The sequence below is a fragment of the Pieris rapae genome, chromosome Z (assembly GCF_905147795.1).
Source record: "Pieris rapae chromosome Z, ilPieRapa1.1, whole genome shotgun sequence".
In the NCBI taxonomy this organism is placed as follows: Eukaryota; Metazoa; Arthropoda; class Insecta; order Lepidoptera; family Pieridae; genus Pieris; species Pieris rapae.
Window position 1 is genome coordinate 2835869 of NC_059534.1, and position 22015 is coordinate 2857883.

At 33.0% G+C, this 22015-nt stretch overlaps 1 protein-coding gene across 1 annotated transcript in view; it reads right to left on the reverse strand.

Annotated features, from left to right (window-relative positions):
• Positions 1-190: 190 nt before the first annotated feature.
• The window catches only part of LOC111003321 (Krueppel-like factor luna), a 67345-nt gene continuing 45520 nt past the window's right edge, over positions 191-22015 (reverse strand). Inside the window, exons 2-4 of the mRNA XM_022273759.2 lie at positions 8394-8607; positions 5823-5987; positions 191-5379 (exon numbers count right to left, since the gene is read on the reverse strand). Coding sequence (XP_022129451.1) covers positions 5204-5379; positions 5823-5987; positions 8394-8607 — 555 coding nt within the window. The 3' untranslated portion in view covers positions 191-5203. The remainder of the gene's footprint in view (positions 5380-5822; positions 5988-8393; positions 8608-22015) is intronic.

Here is a 22015-nt window from a genome sequence, read left to right on the forward strand (position 1 = left end):
TTGATTACGTTTTGGTATGGCCAGACCAATGCAGTTTTAAAATTTAGTCCTGGTGTTTTTCCAACGGTTATTGCTATATGCCCATATAAATGTCAATGTTTTAAGAGCGTCTGACCGTAATTTTGATATTAGTGAACAATTGTGAATTTTTGAATTAAATTTGCGAGATGAGGCAGAAATAAAAAAACAGTTGAACCACATATAAGAAAAATTTATGAATATAAAATAGATACAGTAACTACTTAGTCGCGCAGTGGCGGTCTTACAAATACGCTATATACTTACCTTTAGTATATAATACGAACAAATAATTTATGACATACGAATTTACATACCAATATATATATCATCGCTATATATGTTATTTACAAGTTACACATTTAAAATACAGTAGGCCTAGTATTACTTGCTATCGAATGAACATTTATCGACAAGACAAACGAGTTATTAATAGCTCTATAATTTATAGGCTATATTATTACAACCATTACAATTATGCATTCAACTGTGTTAATCAGAGTAAATCGTTGATTAAAAACCAGCTGAAACATGAATTGATCAAATTATTACAGAGCCTATAATAACTAAACAAAAAGAGTTTTCGTATAATTATTTTCCGCAGATGTTGGCGTTAAATAGATTTCCAAACTTGTCTGTTAGGTGTTACGTATTCGATAGTCACTGGAATTTCATTCGATTTCAAATCGTACTAGGCCTTATGATGTAACCAACAAATAGTTTCAGAGAGGCGATGTACTTAAGCGAAGTTAAAATTTTCACGTTGGAAATCCTAGCAAATGACGCAGTTCAAAACTTACTAAGCTTTGAGACCGTATTATACCGTTCAGCTGTTAATATCTCGAAATTAAATCATCGTGTCGTCCACATCACCATCTCAGGGGCATCAATACAGTCATTTGGGCCGTGCGTAAACATTCGCCCGCTACTAATTTAAAGTCTGTCAGCATGTCTCAAGGAATAAATCAAATTTCGCCTAAGAACATCTCCGTGGCTTCAAACAATGCTCATGGTTCGCCACAACCGTTTAATTGAGTGATTGAAAAATCATCAAAGAACGTTAAATGAAGACAATATGAATAAAAATCTTTTAAACTCTTATATTAGACAAAATATAACCAAGACATTTGTGGCCAGATTAGTTAGCAAAAGTAGCGAAATTGCAAAAGCAGTTTCGTCCTTAATTCGTATTAAGTAGAAACATGCATTACTACTATTCTGTTACAGTTAAACTTTGATTGTTTGTCAGACATGGAACGACGATTGGGGTCAGTCACTTCCAGCTAGTTGAAATTTATTATTTTCAAGAACTATCGTTTGCCACAAGTGTCTATGATTTTAAAGTTTCAAGAAATTACGTCATACCTTGTTTTCATAACTAGGTACAACAATTTTACTTACATATGGGTATATAAAATTTAATGAGATTAAATATATTAACCTACAGTAATGTATAAAATTTTGTTGTGTAACTGTAAAACAAAAATCGACATTTTAATATTGTATTGCAACATACTTAACAATAATGGAGACACACCCAATGGACGAAAAATACTTGTCCTTCGATATAATGATCAACCAAAATGTAAAGTATTACTATACAACGAGACAGTAATCTCAGAATATTGTCATGGTTTGATGTTCTGGTGGAATAATCCCTAACCAATGCGTGGTCTCCATTCTATAGATATATTCAAACAACAATGAAACAAGCTAATATTGCAAAGAAAGCGCACCATTATAATAATTTAATTATTATGCATTACGAATGCTAGAACACAATAGCTACAAATCGCAGGTACCAAGCGTTCCTTCTAACAAACATCAACAATAACGAAATGCATTCCTCACTGTACATTCTCGACTGAGAGTTGAGAGATGGTGTGACGTAACGACAAAACCCGTACTCGACCTTCCTCGCAAAAATATACAGCAGGTATTAAAACAATTATCTTAAAGAAATTAGGAATTAGTACCTCGCTATAAGAGCACGTTAGCACAGGATGTATACTCTGCATTTTACATAAACACAATGTAAATAGTTCTGTCGATCAACGTTTTAGTTTACATAACAATGATATGTATCAACCCACCGAAGAAGCATTGGAATGTTATGTAGAAATGAAATGGCTGTACACGAATTAATTTTATAAATATACAAAAATATTCTCGAAACCTTGCTGTATCCATCGTTTAGGAATGGTATCTCCATTTTAACTTTCCAATTGTTTCTATTTATCGTGGGTTAAATAATTGGTAAAGTAAATTTGTATTTGAACTGGTACATCTAAACATTAATACAAATATCAGAAAATTATAAAAAAGTAAAGCTTATTTTCTATAGTAAAAATACTTTTTAAATATCAATTGTGACGAAGCTCACATAGAAAAGATACGAATCTCTCGCTTCCAACCTTCAGTAGGTCCATACTTTAAACCTATCTAAAGTTGATTCAAAAACACACAGCCGCGTTATTTATTACCGAAAATTTTCTATATTTTATGTATATACCATACAACGTCAATATTAAATTTTAGATACAGTATTATATATTTTTCTACTCGTGCTACGCGATCAGCCATACATAAATAAATAGCCTAATCACATCTAAGACAGTATAAGCATATTACACATACCCAAACACCAATTTCCCACATTCATTATAACTAACTATGAATCACATTTTATAAATCGCTTATAGGTACTAAAAAATTTCGTTCGATATATTTTCTTAGTAAAAAAAAGTTTTGTTAACCTAACACCTGCTGCCAGCTATGACGTCACGATTAAGCTATGGTGTATTATCAATAAATTTTGGCAATCTTTAGCAAAGGTTCTAGCGCAGCTGACGTCACAGAGCAGTCAGATTAACCACTAAAACGTTAGTCTCAAAAAGAAATAATACTTTTTATTTATTTAAAAATTTCCAAAAGTTTAATATTAATTAATTTAAAGCGAAGTATTTAAGAGTATATATGTATAAGTTTACGTTGTGTGAACGATGTACGTTAGTCGAATGATAAATTGAATTTTGTTGGTAAATTAAATCCAGACACTTTTGTATTATTGTCGATGCCAGGAAAATTTATATATATAGCTCTGAGGTACCTGTTTACCGGGGATAAACCTCTTACGAATCCCATTAATTAATTAACAAAAAATATTTTTTATTCAGCTTGATGATTTTTATTTAGAGCTTATTTTATGAATTTAAACTTCGAACCATATAGATAGATTTTCGATCCAATAACACCCTTTAATATATTACATTTAGACGGAATATAAGAGATATTTGGTTTCCTAAAAATACATAAGCAAGTTTTGGCAGTATCAACCGATTGAGAGGATACCATTAGGACTGGTATGAGTTTAAGAAGAAGTCTTAAGCTAAACGAAAAATTGTCAAATTTATTACGTCACAAAATGTGAAAACTATATTAATTATATTTTACTAGCTATGAGGCACCCGTGGTGTCTCAATATCGGAAGCATTAATACAATGGTGTTTTGTGGATTATAATTCCGTGAAATGGGAGGAAATTGTTGGCCCCGGATTTAAATTCTTATTTAACAGCCGGTGATCACTCAGTACTTTAAAATATTTAACGTTCACCCAACGGTAGAAATACTTAGATGCTATATACGGCAGTTACGAGCCAGTCGTTTCATGCTTAGTATTCCTAGATATTTAAATTTATATTATTATTATATTATATAACACATATACTGCATATAGGCAACTGGATTATTTTCAATGATTTTAAGGGAATTTCAAGTATTAGTTCCATGCTTGAAATAAACAGTAATAAAGAAGCACCAACAGAAAAAGAATAAGTGAATACCCAGCATCATAATGCAGATAGAATACTATTTTGTGCATATTTAGTAATGCTTTTAGAACCAACTAAAATTTTACATAGGTTTGCTTGAGTTTTGTTATTGCGAACAATAAATATTCGATACAATCAGATTACAGTTCATTATATAATCAATGTTAATTCTTATGAATGTCCTATAAATATTAAATTATTACAATCAACACCCAAACAGGATAATCCTGAAGATTAGAATAATCCAACTGTAATCATACTAAGTAGAATGATGCAACTCCAATTTAGTATGAAGATAGCTTATTCTCACGGCACCCCGCAATGAAAAATTCACGCCTGTACAAATACTGTTACAATTGTCAAAAAGTATTAAGAAGTTCATAAACTATTTATAACTAAAGAATATAAAACGGAATGAGAAACTTTAATATGCAATATATTATTATCTTACACCTAAATAAACTTAAATACGCATAACATTTCCTATCAGGAATCCCCAAGTGTGGGATGTTCACTTGATGCGCTACTCAAATCTGTTACAGTCCAGAAACAGAGACTTTGCTTGCGAAAAGCGCAGATATATAAACGTCTGATGATATTTGAGTCTATAAGATGTTTGATAAGTTGAATATTTAGCGAATAACCTACACTTGGGGTTATTAAGATAATCAGGTAACGTGACGCACTTGCTAACTTAAAATTAATGTTGTGCAGGGCGCCGGCGTCGGTGGGATTATTTGCCGAACATCCCGATCCAATAAATAATATGTCACGTATCGAAATGCTAAAAACGCGTGTACGCACATCACTTGCAATATATCCATCTAAACATGTACATCTAAATCAATTTAAACTAGAGAAATTTTGTTAGTAAATAATATTTCAAATGCATTGTTACATTTGATGCGTCCACGCGTTTATGTGATGGCACAATTATCAATTCGGCTCTTTAACATTCATTAGACCTATCAAAGGACGTACGACATAAACAAACACGCAGATCGAATTTAAAAAAAAACACTAGTATATTTTCTTTAATGTTAACGACGAATTAATCTTGTCCTCACAAATTTTATGAAGGATCACAACGTCCATCGTTAAAGAGCCTTTTGACAAACTTAACAAGCTACATACAATCAAACAAACCAAAACAGAAGGCCGGAAGAGATTAAACTTTAAAAAAAACTTAAAGCAAAGCTGACTCTGCTACGATGTAGCGACGTTTCTTTGGCTTGCGATTTGTACGATCCAACCCAATCTATTTTGCAAACCCAGCCGTCAGGAGTGAGACCAGTTTCGGATGCCGCTTGCTTCTGCTGGTTCGCTTTTTGGGAGTGGATTGCTTCGCCTCGGGCTACGCGTGTCGCTTTGCGTGCAGCGCTAAATGGTCGGAACGAGAGAAGCACCGCTCGCACTGGTGGCAGCGGAAGGGTTTCGCGCCTGTGTGCTTGCGGTAATGCCTGGTGAGTTCGTCAGAGCGTGCGAAACGCCACTCGCAGCCTTCCCAGGAGCACTTGTATGGCTTCTCGCCTGGAATTATTAATACTGTTAATATACGTGTTCAGTTTATCTATATTTATTTATTTAACCTCTTATTTACAGGAAACTCTAATAAACAAGAATTTATATCCAGAAAAATAGAACATGAAATAAAAAAAAGATTTAAAGGCAAAAGAATTTAAACAGAATTTATGTACGAAGATCAACAGATAGAGAAGATTATCTGTATTTGTTTTATATAATCAGTAAACCTTTGAATTACAAGTATACTTATGTCTTACCATTAGTATATGATTTTGAAATGAATTATATTAAAATACTTTTTAAGAAATACACAGATGCTCATAAAGTATAAATATATTATTGTTCGCTATCGTCGCTTACAAAACGCGACACAAAAGTTATCATCAGTTATAAAATTAGAAGGGCATAGAAAACTGTTATCTAGTTTATGATGTTACCAAGATATTTACCTGTATGCGTCCTTTTATGGGCCTTAAGATGCGAACTCTTTGTATAAACCTTGTCGCAAGCTGGAAACTCGCAGCGGTGAACACGCCTGCGTGGATCGGTCCCATGAGCGTGGGAGTTGTGACGTGGGGGGTGCCTACGCGCAGGGGCAGGACTGGGAGGCTCATCTGGAATTATCATGATCACATTAAGTCACATATTTTATAAAGCGTCAAAGAACTCTTACTGGAAAACCTTCTTGTAATAATTGAGACTGGCTCATGTTTATTGTACATAATAATAATTAGGGGCCGTTCATAAAATACGTCACACTGATATCAGCTTTTTTTGACCCCCTCCCCCCAATTGTCACGCTGTGTCACACTTTTTGTGACCCCCCCTAGAAATATCTCGTCACAAAAACTAAGACCCCCCCCCTTACTGAGTATGATAAATTCTAGACATTTGTTACTGAATCGAGAGCGCATGGTACGTGGAAACCCGTTGTGAGCGCTCATGTCATGTAATAAACGGCGAACGTCACGCTGCCCTATACCCCCCCTCCCCCCTTGTCACATCTTGTCACACTCGGCCAGACCCCCCCCCCCCCCCCCCGTATGCGAACGTAGTTTATGAACGACCCTTACACGACTCTACAAAAAAATTTTCGTTCTTTGTCCTAAAGTTTATACTAATATTTTCCAGTTAGTTATGCACAAAAACGAAAAGAAAATACCTTTTTTTCGGTATAAAGTTTGCTTTTGTGATAGTTATAATAATAATACTTGCCAATACAATGAAAACATGATTGGACAATCAAAAATTAAAATCCGAGATTTTTAAAAATTTCGTTCAATCAGTCTTCTAAGCACAAAAGCAAAGTTTTTCATGCCATTTTTTTCCGTCTTATTACGACCTAAACTACCGAAATTTAATGCTTTGCAATCAAAGTCAAATTTCATGTTGACCCGTGTTATAAACGATGTAGCCGGGGTGATCGTACGAGACGCGTAACACTAAACAGTATGATTTCAATTAACTTATATTTTTACTAAAAAAGGAGACGGAAACAGGCGCTGGACAAATAAAAGTATCCTTGAAGGTTTTTGTAAGGCTACCGATATTACGTGTTCTTAGACGGCAGTTACTACATACTTCTAAGTGACCTTTAAATCTTTTGCCCCAGTTTCACAAAAACTTTTTGTCTGTGAACTTTGCATTTAAAACGCTGCCAAACAGTTACAATACAACAAAACAATACAAGGTGAGAAAGAAGTATTAAAACAAATACGTAAAAAGTTGAGTGAAGCCCATTACAAACGTTCTGTAAAACAAAACAAAAAAAAACTTAGCGATTAAAAAGAGTGGCGGAGAGTTCTCTTTCGTTCTACGCCCTTGATTTGAGAACTAGCAGTAAATGTAAAATTATAAGTATTTAATGTATGGTATTTATTTTTTTGACGTTCATAAATAAGTGTACATTGTGTTACCTATGTATAATATAATTTAATTTTCTATTTATTATTTTTTTATTATAAATAATTATTCACGTTGATTATTATTATACTATTTAGGTTAGGAATATTGTTAATACTACACAATTTATGTTTAGTTAAAACAAATATGATGAGCTTGAACAGTGTTTGCCTAGTGGTTTCTTATCGAGCTCGAAATGATCGCGGAGCAGAAACAGAAATCTAAGGCCCACCTAGTATAGTTTGTAGCAACGAGAATATATAGGAATAACTTGACCCAACTATAAACGTTATATCCACGCTCTTATAAATATATTAGCCTAATATAGATTCAGTCCTGAGTCCCGTTTCTGTATTTTATCCCTAACAGCTAGTCTGAAACTAATAGAAATAGCAAATATAAGTAGGTATTATTGTAACGAACAAAATCCAAAATTTAATGTGAAGAAGGATGCTATATTTTTAGAAATCTAGTCATAAATTATAAGCAACTAATTTATAATATAGGCAGTTAGTGTCTATCTCATGCAAATTACTATATATTTCATGATCATGACGACTAATTATTAGTTTTTCTGTGTCGGCATTGACATATCGATAACAAATCAGTCCGTCATGAAGTGCCAGAGACTTGAGTTATTCGTCATCAAACGTACTGTATTCGATTGTAATAGGCAAGTTTTATATTATTTAACTAATATAATATTATACAAAATATAATATAGGAAATAAAACCAAACTTAATTTTTTCATGCAAGTAATTTTAGTACACTTATGAAAGATATATAATCAATATTTACAGTTAAGAAACAGACAGACTAGAAACTCTTCCTTCAATCACCAAAATTTAGGAAGAAAAATGGGATTATTAACCCTGTGTTTTAATTCTAGCTACAAATGCGTCTTTCTATTTGGGCTCTTAATTATTTAGAAAACGTAAAGCAAAGTTCAAAAACGATCAAATGTGACACAAGACTGATCGGATACTGTCCTACTAAAGAAACATTATCAAAGTAACGTCCAATCTGAGGCTTGGGCCTAAATAGAGTTTAAGAACAACAGCATTATTATCACTGATAGAACTTGGTACAAATAAAATATGCAGGCATACATCCTTACCTCTCGGCTCGTCCGAGTCACTTAGAGGCTCTGTTTTGACTGTGGATACAGTGAAGAGCCCCGGAGAGATGGGTGATAAGGGAGAGGCTGGCGACGGCGACGGGGTCAGGGGAAGAGTGGTAGTCGAAACTGTCCAGTCTTCCGCGTCCTGGTACAGGGCACCGCGCTTTCCCCGTGGTTCCTCGCGGAGGTAGCGTTCCATTTCGTACATTGACTGAAACGTACAATTAATAATATAATCAAATATCAACGCAAATACAAAAGATGAAGAAATTTTAATATAATAATACACACGAATTGATCAATGAAAGAAGAGAACTTATCCGGCATTTTATAAGTCACTACAGGAGTTCTTTGTATGATTCAGAGTCGAGACGCAATGTTTAGTAATAAAAGTCACAATAACATTTATTCATTTACTTAATGTATTATCATGAATGTCAGTATGATTCCTATATATCAAACTTATTGTATTTTGACAAACGGGAGTCATAGTTCTCACCAAGTCTTGACTCTAAATCCAGAGGTAAAAGTAATCGGTTCTTTAACTAGAATAAAAAAAACTCTATGCTAGCATTACATATATAAAATACAAGCTTACGTTCTATATTACACATTCAACCAGTCATGTCCAATATTAAGATATAAAAATAGAGCTCAGTTTATAAAAGAATCGTCTTTTGGTAATTGAGGTTTATAGGGTTCATCGACCTAAGCCAAGGTTACAAGGTGTAGGGCATTTTGTATCCAAACGTAACGGGACTCAAGACCTACGTTAGAACAGATTCTCTTCTCCTAAGAATAAGACTTAAATTTCTATAACAAGGACACTCGGTACTTAAATGAAAGTTTGTGATCAAGATGCACGCTTATTCATATTATTAAAATGCTCCTATACAACTGATCAACTGAAGCGAGGTTTATAAAGATATACTTTTAATATCCTTGAATTTATTTGAAACATGAGTAGGAAGAAAAATGTAATAAGTGAAGTAAGTCAAAAAGTAAGGCTAAGAAAAACAGCACATAAAAAAATATTTTACTGTAGAATAATTATTACTTCATTTAGTGCCTGTTTCACAATGTATGGATAAAGTACCAGATAGCAACACATAAATCATTCGGAAGGTAAAAGTTCCGAAGAAATTCCGCGCTATCTACAACAATACGAAACGCAACAATAGCGTTTATCCTACCAATAAGAAATAAATAGCTTATTTGGAACTTATCCGGAGTCCGGACATTGTGAAACAGACCCTTTTTTTAATTCCTTAAAATCAGAAAACGAGTACTTCCTGTACTCGTTTTCTGATTACTGGAAAATCTCTAATTTTTTCGTTTGGAAATCACAGTCACAGTTGTTTGGCAGCACTAGTCATAACTGACTAGTGAAAAAATTATGTGAAAATCGATGAGAAATGTTTTAACTTTGTTATTTTATAAGCACACTTGAAACGTTTCTTTTAGTTCTTTTTTTGGTTTCGGGAAGCACAAAAAATGTTGAATCGAATAGTAACGACTAACGATACCCTTTTGTATGGAAAAAAGAAGTGCTTTATGGGCGTATTTGAAACTAAAAGGAAGTACGAATTTCATTGTTCGAAAAGGATACGAATATTGTAGGGAAAAACGATAATTTGAGCTGACAATTACTGAAGACTAGATGGCCAACGTAAATATAATATATATGTTTAATGCATTTGGGATTTTATACCTGTCAGGTGCTTACGGCTAATAATTATGTTTGGCTGTATAACATACATAGTAACAATAAAAATTGTTATTTTACATATGTATGTTTTGTTACTTATTAAAAGCAACGTACATTAAACATCGTATTATTTATATTAAGCATTATATTATTTCGTAAGCTCTAAAAGTACATGAAGTGATGTAGGTATAGCATTTTCGCCATTTACTAAAACCACCAATTGGTTTAGTTTATTACCCACAAATATCCTTGAAAGCTAGTAATCATACAGGCATGTCCGATGTAATTTCGCATATTCGTGTACCGAAATACATATTGTATAATCTAATTTACAAGTTAGCTGACGACTCTTTGACCGAATTTGACAAATCGAAAATCAATGAAGTTATTTTGTCATCCGAATTGATTACCATCCAAATGTTAGCCTTAGGCTATCCGACACTTGTATATAATAAGTTAATACATTAATTTGATAATTTAACGTTAGACAGATTAATATAAAATATTTTCTTGGGCGTTTGAGCCTTTCCTTTTCTACAGAGTACCCATGAACACTTAATTATAATAAGTGTACTTACATGTATATAATTATATATATGTAAAGAAAACCACTATTATTGATATTGTTTTTCTTAATGAATTTAATTCTTATTCTAATTCTCTATTTTGAATTTGGCGCCATATAATTAAACAGATGTCTCATGTTTGATTGTTTGAAGATTGAATTGGTTATGTTTTTGATTTTATATAGTATCAATACCTGAAGTAAGGGCTTTTAATGTTGTTTTTTTGTCTTACAGAAAAACGCAATTAAGTCTTATTTTACTAGAAAACCGAATATTATTATATATATAGTGGTAATTATAAATTTACATGATTATATATCATGTACATTTTTTACATATTAATAATAATCCTTTAATGACAGTAAAACAATAATGGCAGTCGTAAAAAAAGCTTTACGATAATCTCCAATCTCTCGCCAGTTTTTAATATGTTGATGTCACCGTTAAAGCTGGTCGCATCGTTTCGGTCAGCGCACAACTAGTATGAGATATATTCCCATAGGTGTTCATTGCGTTAGAAACCACATCTTCCATGCGTATGGCCATCCTACATAGCTTACATCTTCCGGCGCGTGAAAGCAGACTTTCGTATTTTCTCGCTTCCAAGAATACACATCCGTACAAGATTTTTATAAATCAACAAGTTCTCACTAACAAATTCTATAAGTTCTAGTATTATTGCTATGTATTTTTTAACAGGATTTTAAATTTAAATTTTGAAAACGGAGCCTAATATTTCAATAAAGTACAGACATGTCACTCTAGGGTTAGAGATAGATAGCGCCACCTACACTTACTAACATACATGTTTTGTATTTTAATAATTTCTTTGAACCAAAAAATTATGAGTTAAAATATAATATTCTATAACAGTTATTGGTGTTTACAATTTTACGACGACAGTGTTGAAGCACAGTAAAGCTCAAAGCTCAAAGCACAACTTAAACATTGTCTCAATTAAAACTGAAGTATTTAAGCCAATTTAAATTTTAATTAATGTTTCATTTTGTATTCATTAACCATTGGAAAAATATCGCCACTGCCAGTTGCAACTAAGGCTCGGGTGCGGCAGTAAGAAGCCGTGAATTTCTATTTAAGAAGCATATAAGACAGACCATCGAATACGTCTCGTAACCATAACGGCTGGTTTTTAGAATGAAAAACCTTCTTGAAAAAGTTTCTTGTAGGTGATACAAATGTAACAATCCATAAGATATTGAATGTTACCTACACAAACAAATCTTATTCAGGCTCACCGTTTCTGTCTGCATACAATCATATGAACAAATATACATACAATGAACAATGCTATGATATTGATATGTAAAAAACAAAATTTGCTTGCTATCGTCTAAAAATTTAAATGATTGCAGTGCATGGAAACTAATAAATTTGGCCATTTTGGAAAGACTGCACTCGTTAGAAATAGATTACACATACAAAATGTATAATTATAATAATTTCAAAAAACAACACTTATTTTTGAACCGTTTAGTATTTTCCGTTGCAATAATTATAATTTTTTTATATGACATTAATCACCCATAAAGGAGTATGAAAATGTAAAAATACTATAATTGTAAAAAGATGAGTAAGATAAAAAATGAAAAAGACTAATTTTAATAAAAACTTTGTCTCAGATTAATTTTATTAAGTCACTAGCAGACTCGGCCAAGCGTTGCCGTTGCTAAAGTTTTTGTAATATTACATAGTAGTAAACTATTCAAGGGAAACTGTAGGAGAACTTATGTTAAACGTTGGTACTTTTAACACAGCGCCATCAGTTAGAATTGTATCAAACAATAAACAAATAATTTGCAATAAAATAAAATTGCGACTATAATTAAAGATGTAAGCTATCCTATCTCTTAAGTTGGACCAGACTGCTCACGGTGTGCCAATTTAATTTAAAATCGGTTAAGTAGTTTAGGAGTCCATCGCGGACAAACATCATGACAGGAGATTTATATATATATATATATTAGATATTGCATTTGGTCCATGCGATTTAAATATAACTTTTAACGAATATATAATTTGTATAATTGCGAGTTTAGGAGCAGCAGAAAGCTTTATGTAATTGTCGCCAAAAGAAACATTAGTAAGTACAATAATTATTTTATGAATTTGAACGCTAACACAGAAAATATATTTTCTTTTGGTGCCTTCCATTACTGGGGTTTAGCCGTCTAAGTCTCGTGAAATGTGTATTATCCTGTGCTAGATGCAGCAAATATTACGTAGTCGCTGAACCCGTCCACTAACTAACGACTGAATGAATCCAACATTTTTTCTTCTACTAACACGCCTTTTAATATGAATTATAAGAAGGAGGTATTAGCGGTCATGGCGCAACACTTGGCCTAGGTACACAACTTTCTGTTGTTTCTGCGTAAGTTTTCTTTTAAATTTCAATTCGATTAGGATTCCAGCTTATCCATCGATAACATCACATCTCAAGACCTTTCAACTTTAGTTAACGTACTGCCGAAGCGAGTACTAACCTAAACTTCCTGATCAGTTCTCGATAGTAACCCAAGTTCCCAAATTCTTTTCAGCTACAAGAAACTGTCAAGAAATGACCATCATCTTCTTTACTGCATTAATAGGCAGACCGTCTCTTTCGTTAGTTTACTAACTCTATTAACAAGCATTTAAGGCTAATATTACGTATTTTTCCAACCGGAAGTTGTTGAAGCTTTGTGAGTTCGACCGGAAATAGATTTAAAGCTTTGTGTGTAGAACAAAAACCGAGAGTTTTTTACGCCGGTATCTCGGCCTACACCCTCTGTCTTCTTTGCCGATGAGTAGGGATGCCTACAGGTTCAAATTTAATGGACGTGGAATAAGTGATACTTCTCTATCTTATATTCCATATTAAACGTATTTTATTTTTCAGCACGAGTAATACGTAAAAACACGCTTTTACAGAACGGTCCATTTATAACTGATGATGATCTATTTAGACTTCAAAGCACGCGTGCTAAATTTCATACGTTTGTGCATAAATACCTTGTATTTATATCAGGAATGAACAGTCCAGTTTATCAAATAGGTGTAGTATTTAATGAAATATCAACGCATTTTGTTTAATATTTGGTGTGAGAATTAAAAGACAGTTTTGTTCAGATTTAAATGTTTATTCTTAGAGAAAATCTTGTTAAAATCCTTGGTTAGAATGAATAACAAATGAAACCGCAAAATGAAGTGAGCGTCACTGTATTAAAGCCTACATGCAAGTCGACGATTTTACATAAGTTTGAATTATTCAAATGCAGTATAATTTCATCCCGCACTATCCCAGCCATTAACCTATTTCTGTTCTCGCCATACATTTTAGAGATATGAATTATGTACTACAAACTGATGTTCGCTATAACGTTATTTTCCAACCACTTTTATCTAAAAGTCCTGGATTTTTGAAATTTAAAAAAAAAACAACAAATAGTTCTCTTGCAAATGAATGCTATGACGTCTTCTGCTTTTGCACATTCCCATACATTTTTAAAATGGATCATATCGGATTCGATTGCTTTTGCAATGCAATTCGCATTCTTTCATAATAAAATTTGGAATTTATTCCCGCTACTTGTAGTATTTCGGTGTATTGTAGAATTCTTCATATCTTAAAAAGTTGGTATGTTGACCATGTCCCAACAAAGGTTTTTGTTTTGTTTACTAGCCAATATAACATAAGAAGACGTGATAGTAATTAATCCATTTAAATATATAAGAATTGTAATCTGAAATAAATAAATGTATCTAGCCCGATTAACGATAAAATGTAGAACAGAATCCTTAGAGGTGTGTAAACGAGCCTGCGGGACGCCCATCGTAGCCCAAAGGCACCCATTTTTAGTGGGTGCGTTGCCGGCCTTTTAGACAGGAGTGCGCTCGTTTGAATAGTTGAAGGTCGTGTCTCTCAGGGAAGACGCCCACCGGGAGTGTGAAGTTTACCCACTTGGGTAAGCAAACAATTCCACTCCTGGATTCTTATTTGATTTTATTGTGAACTTCCGCATTAAGTAAATAACTAATTTATCCCACCCTTCAGTGAACTCTGATCTGATCTACGAGTTAAGTTCCGATAGTTGCTCTCCTTACACTTTGAAATCGATTTGCGTTTAGTATTTATTATTAATCAATGGAAGTATTTCTGCCTCTTCGTTTGTCATGTTTACTTATAAGTACATTTTTACTGTTGTGCTATAGAGGACAAATCTTTGTTTTGGATTTATTTTATTATTATTAATTAACTATTAATTACTTAAGAAGTCATGAGGAACGTGGTGTAGTAGTTGCAGGTCCTGACAAATATTGTGTAAACAGACTTGGCGATTAAAAAGAGTGACGGAGAGTTTATTGCCTGTTCTTCTTTTTCTCCCTTAATTTGAGAACTATCAGTAATGTAAAGTTAGAAGCATTCAATATGTATTTCTTTTTTTGGTGTTCATAAGTGTAGTATGTGTGTGTGTTGTTATCTATATGAATAAACAATTTTGACTTTATCAAATTAAATCCTGTATGTTTTTAAAGTAACAATGTATCAGTGTGCCAAGGAATGGCGAACTATTGTTAATAAATTCTCATTGAGAAATGATTATTCTGCGAAGCCTTGAAACCCGTTAAAGTAACACTGTACTAGACTACATAACAGGACACTGAAACTGGTTCCGAGGTATGGTTTAAATATAAACCAATGGCGTTACAATATTTTTAAGTCCGGGCCTCAGATTTCTATAAAGTTTCATGATCATTTGTTAATCTAATAGTAGGTGTCAGCCTTCTGTGCCTGACGCACGCCCTCGACTTTTGGGTCTAAGGCAAACCGATTTCTTTCGATGTTTTCCTTCAACGTTCGAGCGAATTTTAAATGCACGCATAGAAAGAAAGTTCATTAGTGCACAGCCGGGAATCAAACCTACGACCTCAGGCATGACAGTCGCACTGAAGCCACTAGGCCAACACTGTTCATGGTTGAGCTGAACTGCCCGAGTTGTTGTTTAAGTTAGATAATATCTATATTCCATTTTGTTTATCTTATTAATTTCGTCCAGGCCGACTCGGCATATCTCTATTGAGACCAGCCCTGAGTTATATAGCGTAGAAATGTGTGAGTACGAAGGTCACAAAAGCCTGTATTCCATATCTCTCATACTACAATGGTTCGGTGTGCGGTCGTTTTTAGGCTTTAAGTTAGCAATTGTTGCCTGAAAAAATCTACTTACCGGTTTTTTTTAAATTTACGTTTCTTCCCTAGATTCCAACTCAATGTTAGGAAAATGCTTATGACGATACAACAACGAGATCAGCCCTTCCTTATCATTTGAATGTTATGCTAAAGGGCCAACCACTATATATTTGTAATAAAATAGATTTAACGTCCATATCAATTCTTAGCATTACGTTACACGCATTATTTTGTTATTAAACCCATAATATTATATATATTAGTTTCGCTATAAGCAAAGCAGTTTAAACTAACAAACTTGTACGTCAATAATTCAGTTCATTTAACAAATATTTGTTAAACAACATTCAACATTTAATTAAGTGTGCGCTTTCCATTTATCTTTTCTATATGTATGTATTTGTATAGTTTTTTACGAATACATAAGATTTTACTAAAACAGATTCAAATGTATGTAAAGGAAAATTTTAAAACAAGCTGCAACGAGCTGCCTTTAGCTATAGAGATACATAAGTTATACAGGTATCACTTATTCCACGTCATTAAATTTATATTATTAGGCATAGGGATGCCTACAGGTTCAAATGAAACAAATATAGCAAATTAATTAGAAGTAGCCTACCCAGCACTATTCCCAGGCCCTTTTATTAACTAGATAATCACTAACTTTATAGTAAGCCTTTTTACACAGCTTTTATTTAATGCATTTCTATAATTTATTAAAAGGCAGAGATAAAAGAGCCTCTGGGATTTTATTAAAAAAGAGAATCCCTTTTCCCAAAAAAGAATTACTAACTTTAGATAGTCTACTATGGGGCAATTGCAGCCTGCGTTTGTTCCGAGTATTAACATTGTGCGTATGTTCTATTCTAGTAAACTTATCACTATTTGTGTATTCATACATGATATTTTCATAAATATATTGCGAGGGAAAGGTACGAATATTAATCTTATTGAATTTATCTCTCAGAGATTCCCTACATTTTAAATTATAGATTGCAATACGCACAATAGCCCTCTTCTGCAGGATGAAAATAGATTCGACATCAATATCATGACCCCATAATAAGCCATAAGTCAAGTATTCCAAGCAACCCTAACACAAATCAAAACAAAAACGAATGTTTCCAGTAAGAAAAAGCAAAATAAATACGAAAGAAATTCCAATGGAACAGGCATTTGGCTTTATTACACTTGATACTGTTCGGAGATAGACTACACACAATTACTGTATCCCCGCGGGAAACTAACCAAGCGATTTAACTTGCATTATATACCGACCCTGTTGGCATTTCTGCTCTAATCTTGTTATCCGACAGTCCCACCCGATTTTATTAAATTTCAGCGGCTACATCAGCGGCTAAAACTGGAAAATTAAACCAATTTCCTCTATATGGGTAACGCCAAACTTGTTGCGTAACAATGAAACCGTTGTGGTATTTTGGTCAGTGACTCACGAGGTAACGTAAGCATCTTAAACCGTTGAGATTCAAGCAAAGATTAAGGCGATTTAAAAACTATTCAATCGGGCACACAAGATAAACTATATGGACAATGGTATATCTGCCACACACGCGTCAGTTTTAGTACGATAAATGTGTTGTGCATATAATGAGTAGCTATTCCTTTAGGTTAAGGCTTCTAAAGTATACATTTCAGTTATTAATACTTTGAAATTCTCAAAAAATCTGCATATGATGTGTTGTAGAATAGTGTTGTTAGTTTCAAAGCAAAGTATAACAAAAGACCAATTTTTTTATGTAATAAGAGGCAAACGGGTTGCAAGCTAACCTGATGTTAAGTGATACCACCGCCGCCCATGAATATTACCAGAAGGATGGTAAGTGCGTTGCCGGCCTTTCAAGAATTGGTACACTGTTTTCTTCGGTCGGAAATGCTTCAGAGGGCAGCTGGTGCCAAATAGCAGTGGTGAGCGGCAAATACTCAGTTGTGGAATGATGGACGTGATGATACTGATAATATTTTGTATTCTGTCTTGAGGTCCGATAATTGAACTCAGCTGCAGTTATTAGACCGAACAACGCCTGTGAACACTCTCCATGGTGAACGCGGTAGAAGATGAGTCCATCCAAGTCCATGATCTCTTCGCAAGGCTAATGGATCAAGCCGCCGGAAAGTGACTGGTCGTCGACGATTCGAATCATTGAATCGGTCAATCGGAAGGATAATTATTTTAGGTAGTTTGCTGAATAGCGCAGAATTTAATACTAGTAAATCAAAACATGTATATCACGACGTGCCAAATGCAATATTTTATTCTCGCTTCAGAATTGTAGTTTGTTTAACGAGTGGTTTTGTTTAACCAATAGCTATATTAGTCCATACAGGAATATGGTAGTTTAGGCACGCGTGCGGTGACGAGCCTGTAGTTTACACTAATAGTTATTCTGTCGTAAGTAAAAATATAAAGCAATAATTTCATATTTTGTAAGCATATGCAAAAATTGAGAATCTCTGACATTCTCTTATACGTGAACTTTTTTTAAATACATATAAGTAATAATTGATCATTATCAATCATCAAGCAAATACAAGATACAAGAAGTCTGGATTAGAAGAGGGGCAGAATTCCACCTCCCGGGCTAATGGACTGACACTACAACCTCCTATCTCCAATAGGTAAAGTTATGATATTAAATATGTATGAATGATGAAAATCGTTCAACAAATTTAATACCCGATTAATCAACATTTGTGTAGGAAGCCAGACCGTTTCCCTCCTATTATATTTACAAGCAAAAGACGGTAATGGATCGTTTAAACTTTCGATTAGATCCTGAACGATTGTTTTTTAAACAATTTAAACAAAAGTAAATTGCTAATACAAATATTTAACGGTAATAGATTGCACTGATATGAAATTAATACTTATATTAATTAACAAGTCAACAAGCTTTTCAAGTAAAGTATAATTTAAGTAAACTTACAAAACGTACTTCTATTGCATTGAAATATTTATCTGTATTAAAATTGTATCGATTTTAGAATACAAATCTCAAATTATTTGAATGCCAAAAAAAACTCTAACATGAAAATTTTCAGAACAAACCTATTCATAGTATTAGTTTCCCTTTGAACCTTGTTATTCTTTATAAATAAAAACTCTGTGATGCATATAAATTAATTTGGTTTGGTTAATTTGGTTAAAATATGCAGCTTCATGCAGTTTTATGCAGTTTGACTTTCAACTTAAATATATTGATAAAGCTTTGCCAATTCCTCAGTGAACCACGCTTATTATAGACTTGTTTTCATTATCTAGGGTTAATGTTTACGGCTGAATCTTTTTTTTAATACACATAGGTGATAAACGTTCTATGACACACGCCGTCAGTTTTTTGGGTCTAAGCCATGCCGGTTTCCTCACGATGACTTTCTTCGTCGTACTAACGACTATTAAACGCTCATTCCAGTCCATTGGTTCACCTCGAATCTACAATCTATGGGAAAAAGTCGCATCGCAGCCATTTTTTTAAATAATGTATTAATATATATATTATAAAAAATACATTATTCACATAACGTTTCATCTTTCGAGTGCTATACATATACTGAACTGAAGTTTATTTAAATGAGTTATCGAGTGCGTTATTAATAATTATATTTTTAGCGGTGACCCTAATAAAATTTTGGAAAACGTTTAAATTAATAAATCTCAATGTCATTAAAACTGGTCTACGTACTGAAAGAACTATGCGTATACACAAACACGTAGGTGTCAAATTATAAAAACGAATAACTTTAGAAAGACGCCATAAACGTAGGCGCAAATTTTCAATGTTCATATAATAACATAGTAGATATTTATAGAAAAAGGTTATTAAAATATCAGTAACAGAAAAACCAAGAAACCGGTGTCTAATAGCAAATAATATGATAATATTTATATTTACCTTAATTTAATTTCGTTACTAAGTATAAGTAGTATATAAAGTAGAAATAAGATAAAATGTAACTTACAAGATCGTTAAAAAATCTTTATTTATTTACTAATTTATAACAGAAAAATCAAAATATGTTGATAATTTGTTAATATACGTGATTAAATTTAGGTATGTCCGACGATTCGTCAGCGCGGTAGAAGGTCGCTGCATTTTGTGATAAAAAGAGATAACGTCATCGCTATTTCAACGTCCTTTTACGGTTATTAGTGTAAACCGTTTCATTCAATGCCAGTATTATCTACGCCAGCAACGTGAACAAATGTATGAAATTAATAAACTCAAATGTTTCAATATTCTTTGCATTTGTAATTCTTGAATGAAAATCTTTAGCTGTGATAAGCTGAAGCGTTCTGTTCTCACAAATTTCCTAGTTGATCGTAAATTTATCATCCTATGTCACGTGGGTAATAGTTTCGGCATGAACAAGTATTAATAGTACTTAATAGTTGGCGATTATAATATGGCCTGTCCTTGTCATCCGTTTTAAACCATGATTATCAAATCAGGTAAATTTAGATACCTACATAACTGAAGATAATTTATCTAAATTAAATATATTTTAATTTTCTTTGTAAAGTAATTAATCGGCAATTATTAGGCGGCAAACAAGAGTGACGGAGAGTGCCTTTTCTTATTTTTCGATTACAACCATGATTTTAAATCTAAAAGTTAATAAAGATGAAGAAAATAAATGGAGTATGTTTTGTTTTTTTTTTAAGTAATATAATAATTAACTATTAAATAACGTTGGAGAGTTCTTGCCATTTTTCTGTCTGCTGTTCATAAACCTTGATTTAAAACTGACATTAAATTTAGATACATAAGTCAACAAAATTTACCTAAATGAACTATTTAACCTATTTATTGGAAAAGTATGTCTTCTCTCACCCTGCTGATTGCAGCCATCGGTGAAATAAGATAAGAACAAATCATCGATGAACACATCTTCAAATTTATTTACACGTCAAACACAACTACGACAAATGCTATACATCTGTCTAGATTTTATGACACTTCTGTCCTTTCAGCCTGTCAACGTCCTCTCCACGCTGGACATAGTACTCTCCATTAATTAGAACTGGTAGTATTTAAAATTTACCCAAGAGGTCAATATCCCTTGTGTTATCAATATTTCTACGTACTAAAGAATATCGTCGGTGCTTGAGACGCTTTAGTTAAAAAGATGTCTATTTGTTTACAATACACCTCCCCCTGCATACCTGGGTTTGCTCTATAGCAACACGTGTTATAGTGTAAACAAATGTTTTAAAATGATTTAAAACATTCCCTTTGAATATAACAATAATGTACTAAGCTGATGAGGGCTTTATTAATATATCGAAATCGTCGACAAAAATGTATATATGAAAGAGAATACTTGCACAAAAAAACGTCATACAATTCGCCTTAAATATCCTGTAACATTTTTAGACTACACAATTAATATCAAAAGTTCTTTTTGCAGCCTCAGTTTTTGAAGCATACAATGGGGTAATGGCAGACACAAAAATGTGGGCTTAAATGTCTGAGGTCAACGCGATCAAAACATCGAAATAACAAGTGTTCACACGAACGTTGTGTGATGTAATTGATATAATCTTGATCTGCGAAGTATAGATGTGGTATTAGAAATAAATATTTTTTTATTGACAGAAGATACCGTATGACGATTGCGATGTTAAAATATATTTTTTAATAATGAAAATCGCGTAATAATAAGTATTGTAATACAAGTAAATGGCAAAATTATGTAAATATTTCAAAGATATGATAAATTCGACATAAAGAGAAGTAAAATTTAGTTGAAAACGGATTATTTCACCGATGGAGTTATAAACGGATTATTTGATCTTTGCGGATTCTAACGTATATTCTGTAAAAGATTTAATATTCATTGAATAATATTTTAAAAATTGTTATTAAATAACAAGATTTCGTTGTAAAAAAATACCCACACCCACAATTGCAAGAAAATAACATATATTGAATCTTTTAGAGAGGAGGATTGGTAATTGAAAAACCGCAGTATAACCATCGCGAAAAAATGAACAGAGAAAAACTGTATCCACCTTGTCTACACAGAAAAAACAGAACACATCTCTAACAATTTCGAAAACACATCAACTAATGGGGCTTCTAAACGGGCCATGTTTTGCTGCAATTGATGGCTGCACTATTGGCAATTAATT